The sequence below is a fragment of the Neofelis nebulosa genome, chromosome 8 (genome assembly GCF_028018385.1).
Source record: "Neofelis nebulosa isolate mNeoNeb1 chromosome 8, mNeoNeb1.pri, whole genome shotgun sequence".
Classification (NCBI taxonomy): Eukaryota; Metazoa; Chordata; class Mammalia; order Carnivora; family Felidae; genus Neofelis; species Neofelis nebulosa.
In genome coordinates, this window is record NC_080789.1 from 66,601,333 (window position 1) to 66,610,041 (window position 8,709).

The 8,709-nt window shown below is 53.0% G+C and overlaps 1 protein-coding gene across 1 annotated transcript; it reads left to right on the plus strand.

Moving 5' to 3' along the window:
* The first annotated feature begins 427 nt into the window (after positions 1-427).
* RND1 (Rho family GTPase 1) lies at positions 428-7,857 on the plus strand. Its single transcript, XM_058742938.1, has 5 exons — positions 428-669; positions 1,445-1,532; positions 4,143-4,252; positions 5,115-5,249; positions 6,763-7,857. The coding sequence occupies exons 1-5, from the start codon at positions 550-552 to the stop codon at positions 7,006-7,008; spliced, it is 699 nt and encodes a 232-aa protein (XP_058598921.1). The 5' UTR covers positions 428-549; the 3' UTR covers positions 7,009-7,857.
* Positions 7,858-8,709: the final 852 nt, after the last annotated feature.

The following is an 8,709-nucleotide window of genomic DNA, read 5'->3' on the forward strand; positions in this document are numbered from 1 at the left end:
GTGGTTTGGACGGGGATTAGATAGAACAAAGAGATCAGAGATCTGGGGGGCCACCGTCCCACCCCCTACCCCGGGTGCCACCTGTCTATAGTTGGGGCAGATCCTGCTTTTCTCTTGGGACAATGCCAGCCTGACCTCATTTTCTGCCTTCATGGCCAGTTTGCTTTTGACACTAATTGATGGACACTCAAGACCATTAATTTTGCTTCACGTCCCCTCCCCCTTCCTAATACAAATGCAAACAGCGTGGGAATCCCCTTGCAGAGGAAGCAACGGTGCAGCTTTAAGGGAAAGGGAAGGGAAGAAGAGGGCACTGACTCAGATTTCCCCACCATTGGCTGCTGGAGGGGATCCCACCTCAGGGATTGGCCTTGACAGAGCCCGCCTCCTCTTGCGATTGGCCCAGCCTGGGAGATATAAGGTGGCTGTGCCGGCCTCGTTTCCATTCGGAGAGAGGCGAGGAAGTCGGCCGGGTTTTTGTGCTGAGAGGCCCCTGGCGCAACCCTCTCCTCTCTGAATCGGAGTCCAAGTCCCGCGGAGGCTACGGTCATGAAGGAGAGACGGCCCCCCCAGCCAGTCGTGGCCAGATGTAAGCTGGTTCTGGTGGGGGATGTGCAGTGCGGGAAGACAGCGATGTTACAGGTGTTAGCGAAGGACTGCTATCCCGAGGTGAGCTGCCCGCCTGCTGGCCAGAGTTTCTCCTTGCCCGCCTGTCTTCCCCGCGGCCAGGCTCCCACCTGCCCGGGGGAGCTAGCCGCCCGCCGCTTACGCCACCCCAGCCTGCCCCATCCTCAGGCGCCCGGCCGGAGGACCGCGCTGCCTTAGCTTCCCCTGAGACCTGTTCCACTTCTGCCGCCGCGCTGGCTGGCCCCTCCTCACCTCTTCACCCACAGGCCCCGATCAGATGCCTTCCTACCTCCCTTCGACCTGGAGTCGGCTCGCTCGGGAGAGGGAACTGGAGGCATTTCAGAGTCTGGGGTTTCTCCTTGACGTAATACCTGCCGGTCTCCTCATCCCATCCTCAAAGGTTCTGCGAGCATGTCCGCAGGCGGGCTTCGGCTGCCCTGCTGGTCCGAGGGGCTTGTGGGAGAAGATACAGAGCTCGAATTGGCTTGTGTCTCTGAAATTGGGAGACAGACAAGTCTGGAGCTGTGAGAAATCTGTGTGTCTGCCTCCCTGACCATGTGGGATATGGGGGGCTTGTCCCTGGCTGGAAGTCATTCAGCTTTCTTTCTTCCATGGAGCAAAGTGCCTGTGCCTCTACGCTCCTCTCCTTCCCGTCCCATGTGGTCCCTCCTGCCCCAGGTATCCCCCCTCCCCGCCCCTTATCCCCTGCCACTTTAGTGTCTCACTAGGGTGAGTGGCTTCTTGTGTAGCCAGCACTGATCAGAGGCTTATGAGGGTAGGGGCACCTAGGGTGTGACTGGTTCCTCTCTTTTCACAGACATATGTGCCCACCGTGTTTGAGAATTACACAGCCTGCTTGGAGACAGAGGAACAGAGGGTGGAGCTCAGTCTCTGGGACACCTCAGGTAAGACTGCCAACCCTAAATGCCCCCTTCCCACCTCCACTGGTCTGCTACAGCTGCTCTCTTAGGAAATTGTTTCCCTCTTTGGTGGGGAGAAGGAGTATGTATGATACTGGCCAGGAAACTGACAGAAGGGGACCTGAAGATTGCTTGGTTGGCTGGTCCAGGGGTGCAGAGTGGATGAGCCCCAGAAGCCACTTCTCTGGGTCTAGCTCCTTCCTTCAGAGGGCCGGGATGGCGAGATGAATGAACCTTGACTACACCTGGGGTGTTGTCAGATAGGGCTTCTCCATTTCCACTCCCTGTTCTCTACCCCTACCCCCCACCGACCCCCCCCCCCCACTGCCTTTACTGCCCCAGAGCAAAGCCAAATGAGACAGGAGTCAGTGCTGCTGGAGGCAGTGGTGGTTGAGGCCGGGAGACAAGCCTGCTTTGGGGGAATATTGCTCCTGAGTCAGTTTTCTCTCCTGCATTCCATCTTGGGTCACTGCTGTCCGCCTGCCGCAGCTCCGTTCCACTTGTCATACTGCTGCGGCTCAGGGATGAAGCGATGCATCATCGATGTTTTGGAGGGTGGGGGAGATGGCTTTAATATGGGGCACAGTCAGGTTGTAGACAGTGGCAGGGAGGAGGGGTGGCTGTGACAGTCCCCCCCGCCCCCGCCCCCATACTGGGCTGAGGTAGAAGATGCCCAGTCTTTCTGGAATATAGAAAACAATATTTTTCCAGCCTCCCAACCCTAACCCCTCGGTGCTAGGCTGTCCTTTGCTTTGATTCTGATCCCTGCTCATTATCTCCTTTACCCCAATTCTTTTTTAATAGACTGGGCTCAGAGTCCTAATTAAGGACTAAAAGCCAGGAATAACAGAAAGAAAATAAAATCCACTCTCTAAAAATGGATATTCAGGCTGAGTTTAAAGAGGAACTGTGTAAGCCACTAGGGCTTTCCTGTTACATATAATAAATATGCCATCCTACTCCTCAAAGAGCTGTTGTTCCCATGATCCAGTTTTGAGGTCTGAAAAGATTGGGGGTAGGGGACGGGTAAACAGAAAATGAGATCTCCTCATGCCTCCCCCCCTCCCCAAAACAGAGCAAGACAAAAATTCCTCCACCTGGTGTGCTTTCCTCCGTTGCAGCACCAGGGGTTGGGAGGCAGGGTTCTGGTTATCGTGGACTGTGCTATGCTGGCTGGATCCGACTAGAATGCAGCTTGGCTACGTGATATATGGGATTTCGTCTGCTGTCCCCTGTCCACCTCTCAGTCTTCACAGAATCTCACTGCGGCTTATCTCTTTTTACTACCACTGCCCCCCAAATGTCCCCCCCCGCCTCCGGTGGAATGCAGCTCTTGAATCCCAGTCCGGATAATGGAAAGTCAGCAAAGTGGTGTCAGTTCCCTGTGTCGCATGCCCACCCTCCAATTTCAGAAAGGATGCAGGCTATCAGTCATCCTCAAACTCCTTTCTTCAAATTAGGTGCCCACAAAGAAGGAGGAAGCGGTAGGGGTGTGTGGGATGGGCCCTCCTAACCGAGGGGCCAGGGTCGAACCTGGTCCCATTACTCACTTGCTGGTTTTAGGGGAGGGGGGTTGCCTGGAGCCAGAATGGAGGCCTCCTCCCCTCCCCTCCCCCTTCCCCACTGCTGCAGTGCTCCCTTTGCTCAGTGCTGCGGTGCTAAGACCCCACCTCAGACCGGGGATGGGGGCAGATTGCTGAAGGGCCACAGTTATTGCAACTCCTCTTTACTCTTTTTTTTTTTTTTTAAACGACCAACCCCCTACCCCAGCTTGGATTCCCCCCAGTTTCCATGGCGATTGTGGTGCAGGGAGAGGGGCTGCTTGCTATTCTGAGCACGGATTGTCTGAGTTCCAAATCTGCTACTGTTCCTTCCCCAGGGTGGAGGGGGGCAGGCTGAGCCCCTAGCATTCTCCCATGCTGGACCACCTGGGTCTGCATTGCCTGCTGCCCTCCCAGTGAAGGACCCTTCCTCGAGCCTCTAAATCCCTAGCCTTTGGTGCTACTATCTTTGAAACTGCCTCCCTGAGATCTTGGGGGATAGGGGCTACAGCTTTTTGCAGGGAGGAGTAGGGCACTGAATTCATGATATTCTTCCTCTCCTGCCAGCCTCCTAGAGTTCTGACCCCATGGCAAAGAAGCAGGGCAGCCAGTTATGTAACAGGCAGGTTTGTTTTTCCTTTGGGGAGACCCTGGAGCAGAAGCAAGGAGCAGACGTAGGGCAGCAGGCAGACTCTAAAAAAGAGACCTTACACAAGCCCTGGTCTCTGCAGGGGTGGGAGTATCCTCCTCTGGGATTCAGAAAAATGGTAGACCTTAAATTAAGCGCCCTGTAGGAGATCCAAATTCTATTCTACCCACCCCCCTCCCTTTTATTTCCCCCTTTCCCCTTTTCAGGGCTAAGGAAATGATTTTTTTTTTGTACTGCTTTCTGGCAGGTGGTCAGGTCCCAAGCTTCCAGGCTGTAGCATGTTCCCCTGGGAGATGGGTGGGGCCAACTAACCTAAGGGCCAAGAATGGTATTCCCGGGTCTCTGTGGGCCTAGGCCTGTAGGGAAGGGGAAATGTCACCATCAGCTCTTTCTCCTCCATACCAGGATCTCCCTACTACGACAACGTCCGTCCACTCTGCTATAGCGACTCAGATGCAGTATTACTATGCTTTGATATCAGCCGACCGGAGACAGTGGATAGTGCACTCAAGAAGGTAAGTCTGGATAACTGCAATCTCTAACTCAGCTTGAGAACAAGAAAGAATCTTGGGGACCTCGTTGTCCAATCCCCTCTTCTGGAGCAGGAAGAAACTGAGGCCAGGGAAGGAAGAGATTTTCCCGAAACCATAACCATTTGCTACAGCTCTGGGACTGGAACCCAGATCTCTCCCCACTCTGCCTCCTGGCTTTGCCATATCCTATACTGCTCTGCCAAGGGCCCGGCAAGGGAAGGTGGTATTAAAGACTCAGGAGGTGAAGGACTGAGAGTCAGAACCTTTCAGTGATAGGGTTTGAGGGTTGGAGGTGGGGTCTTTTGGAGGCAGCGTCTATAGACCTTGATCCCAGGCCCAGTGGGACTGGGCAAGGCAGGCAGGTGTGAGCAGAAATGCTGGTAGGAAACACCTGGTTTGGGTGGCAGAGTCTGCCCATACCGAAGCATCTCAGAATACCCTGTGGGACTACTTCCCAGGATACTTTGGGATTATTTCCTTTTCTTGGGAAGAGACTGGTTGGTTTCCTCCCGATCCCTCCTGGCTTTCTGGTCTCGTGAAGCTCTTTGACTGGGTTGAGGGGCCGGATCCAGGCCCCAGATGCTTGGCAGAAAGTGGGAGGAGATTCTGCCCCTGTGAACCGGGCTGTTGAATGAGGGGACAGGCTCTCGGGTCAGCACTCCTGTGGCCCCAAAGGCCTCACAGGAAGATGATGTAATTAGTGCATTGGTGATGCTGTGACTCAGGGAGGGCTGGGCTGCCGATAAGCTGGATGGTGTGTGTGATGTTGCCAACTGGGTTTCTGCAGGTTAGCCACTGACTCTTCCTTCCTCCTTCCCCCTTCCCTTCTTACATGGCTCTTCAGTGGAGGACAGAAATCCTGGACTATTGTCCTAGCACCCGCGTTTTGCTTATTGGCTGCAAGACAGACCTGCGAACAGACCTGAGCACACTGATGGAGCTGTCCCACCAGAAACAGGCACCTATCTCCTACGAGCAGGTGTGTGTGTGTGTGTGTGTGTGTGTGTGTGTCTATGTGCACGCATGTGTTAAAGGTGGGGTGGAGAAAGCTATAGGCGAAGGACTTGAAATATAGCCCTTGCTCAAACTCTCTCTGCGGCAAGGGAGATTGGTATCCTGGGGGGCCATCTGTAATCAGCAGATCAGTCACCTAAATAGAGGTGGCAGGTAACTACTTACCCCGATTTATGCTATAGGTTGGCAGATGAGTCATTCCTGTGTGTGCTAGTATTTCTCAGATTTTTTTTTTGTTGACCACCTACATTAGAATCACTAGAGGTGCCTGTTAGAATTCCCGACTCCATACCTATAGAGTCACTCTGGGAGAAAGATACAGAAACTGTGTTTTGGGAGCACCTGCCCGGCTCGGTCAGTGGAGCATTCGACTCTTTTTTTTTTTTTTTTTTTTTGTATTTTATTTATTTTTGATAGACAGAGGGAGACAGAGCACAAGTGGGGGAGGGGCAGAGGAAGAAGGAGACACAGAATCCGAAGCAGGCGCCAGGCTCCGAGCTGTCAGCACAGAGCCCGACATGGGGCTCGAACTCACAAACTGCGAGATCATGACCTGAGCTGAAGTCGGACGCTTAACTGACTGAGCCACCCAGGCACCCCAGCACGCGCCTCTTGATCTCAAGGTTGTGGGTTCAAGCCCCACGTTGGGTGTAGAGATTACTTAAAAAAAAAATCTTAAAAAAGAAGAAATTGCGTTTTTAATGATATTCCTGGATATTTTCTTTTCTAAGTTTATTTTATTTATTTTGAGAGAGAGAGAGAGGAGGGTAGGGACAGAGGGAGGGAGAGAGAGAGAGAGAGAGAGAGAGAATCGCAAGCAGGCTCTGCACAGAGCCCGAAACAGGGCTTGATCTCATGAGCCATGAAATCATGACCTGAGCAAAGATCAAGAGTCGGAGACTTAACTGACTGAGCCGCCCAGTCGCCCCTGGATAATTTCTTTTGCACATGGGAGCACAGGACCATTTCTTTCAAACCAGTGGTTCACATTAGAATCATCTGGAGAGCTCTTAAAAATATCAATGCCGGGGCGCCTGGGTGGCTCAGTCGGTTAAGTGGCCGACTTCGGCTCAGGTCATGATCTTGCGGTCCGTGAGTTCGAGCCCCGCGTCGGGCTCTGTGCTGACAGCTCAGAGCCTGGAGCCTGTTTCAGATTCTGTGTCTCCCTCTCTCTGACCCTCCCCTGTTCATGCTCTGTCTCTCCCTGTCTCAAAAATAAATAAAACGTTAAAAAATATATATATATTTAAAAAAACATATCAATGCCTAGGCGCTACCGCAAGATTTACTTGGTCTGGTATCCATATGGTTTAAAAAGTGTTACAGGTACCTGTGGAAAATAATCAGCAGAGGGTGGTGATGGGAGACTGGCTGTTGGGTCCCATCCGGAGTAGCCCTGGGGAGTACCACTAAGCACAGAAGGCAGGGTTTCAGAGCCATTTTGGATGATTGCATTCATGACCTCACCCCCTCTGCAGGGCTGTGCAATAGCCAAGCAGCTGGGTGCAGAAATCTACCTGGAAGGCTCGGCTTTTACCTCAGAAAAGAGTATCCACAGCATCTTCCGGACAGCGTCCATGGTGTGTCTGAACAAGCCCAGCCCAGTGCCCCCCAAGAGCCCCGTCCGAAGCCTCTCCAAGCGACTGCTTCACCTCCCCAGTCGTTCCGAACTCATCTCTTCTACCTTCAAGAAGGAAAAGGCCAAAAGCTGTTCCATTATGTGAAGTGGGGGTTGGAGAGGGGAGGCAACCTCCCACTTCCTCCCTTGGGTTGCAGAGGCACGGGGAGAGGGAGGACGGGACAATTTAGGACACTGGACACGAGTTTTTCAGACAGCCACGGTGAGGGCTTGGAAGGAGACAGGAATGGGACGAGGAAAGAGCCAGGCCCAGCTTGAGGACCTGACACTTAGAAAGAACCATCACACCCCAAGCCAGGCACTAGGTTGTGGTGGGGGCGGCTGCCCCAGTGTCCCCCGCTCCAGAGGAAGGAAAGGTATGGGGGTGTGGGGGGCATGCTGGCCTCATGAGCTTGGGGGCCTATAGGAGCCTCACCTTCAGCATCATGCCTCTTCCACAGCGCTTCCATGCGGGCCAGGGGATGGGAGGGGTCCCTGAGCCCTTCCCGTCCCCTCTGAGGAGGCCGCAGAGGAGTGGAGCGGGGAAGCCAAGAGGCAGCTCCCTTGGGAGCTGAGCCCAGGTGCTTCATAACTGAAATGAGAAGGGCAGGAGCTGGTCAGAGCCAATGAGAAGGAAACCTCATCTTTGCATAGCCCATGCCTCATGGAGAGGTGACATCATACATTCATATGCTTCTCACCTAAGTCCCCAGGGTCCAAGGGAGAAGCCCCAGACCCTCTTCTCTTGCAGTGTGGGGGTGGTGGTGCTGCAGGGGGCAGGGCTGGGTGGGGGTCACCAGACTTTTTCTGCCCTTAGGGCAGTACAGCTGGCATTTGTTTTATAGACTCTTGTCTTTGGAATTGGGGGGAGGGGGGAGTGTTTCAATCTGTTATATGTTCTGTGTTTAAAGAAGAAAACCTATTTATTAATGAAAAATATAACACATATAAAGAAGCTGGCTCCGTTTTCTTTGTTTCTTTCTCTGTTCCCCTTTGTTTGGTCTTTGATACTGAGGAAGGAGTTATCCTGCGGCCCTTTCTGTGGGTTGCAGAGTGACTGGCTCTGCTGTTCCCTGGCATTTCCAACAAGGATCTCCCTTCCCCCCAAAGCACTACCTGACCCAAACCTTACCCAAGTCCAATAAGCTTATGAAGATCTCCTTAGCCCTAGGGCAGGGTTTCTCCACCTTGGAACTAATGACACTTTTTTTTTTTTAATGTTTATTTTGAGAGAGAGAGAGAGAGCAGGGAGGTGCAGAGAGAGGGAGAGAGAATTCCAATCTCCATGCCATTAGTGCAGAGCCCGATGCAGGGCTCAAACCCACAAACCGTGAGTTCATGACCTGAGCTGGAAACCAAGAGTCAGACGTTTAACTGACTGAGCCACCCAGGCACCCTAGAACTAATGACATTTAAATTTTTTTTTAACATTTATTCATTTTTGAGAGACAGGGCATGAGCGGGGGAGGGGGAGAAAGAGAGAGAGAGAGAGAGAGAGTGAGAGAGAGAATCAAAACAGGCTCCAGGCTCTGAGCTGTCAGCACAGAGCCTGATGCAGGGCTCGAACCCCCGAATCGTGAGATCACTACCTGAGCTGAAGTCTGATGCTCAACTGACAGCCACCCAGGCGCCCTGGAACTAATGACATTTTAGACTAGATAATACTTTGATGCTGGGGCCTGTCTCATGCATCGAAGGATGTTTAGCAGCATCCCTGGCCTCCACCTGCTAGAAGGCAATAGGACCTTGCCCTCCCCCACCTCCCGCCCCACCCTCCCCCACTTAGTTTTCACAACCAAAAGTGTCT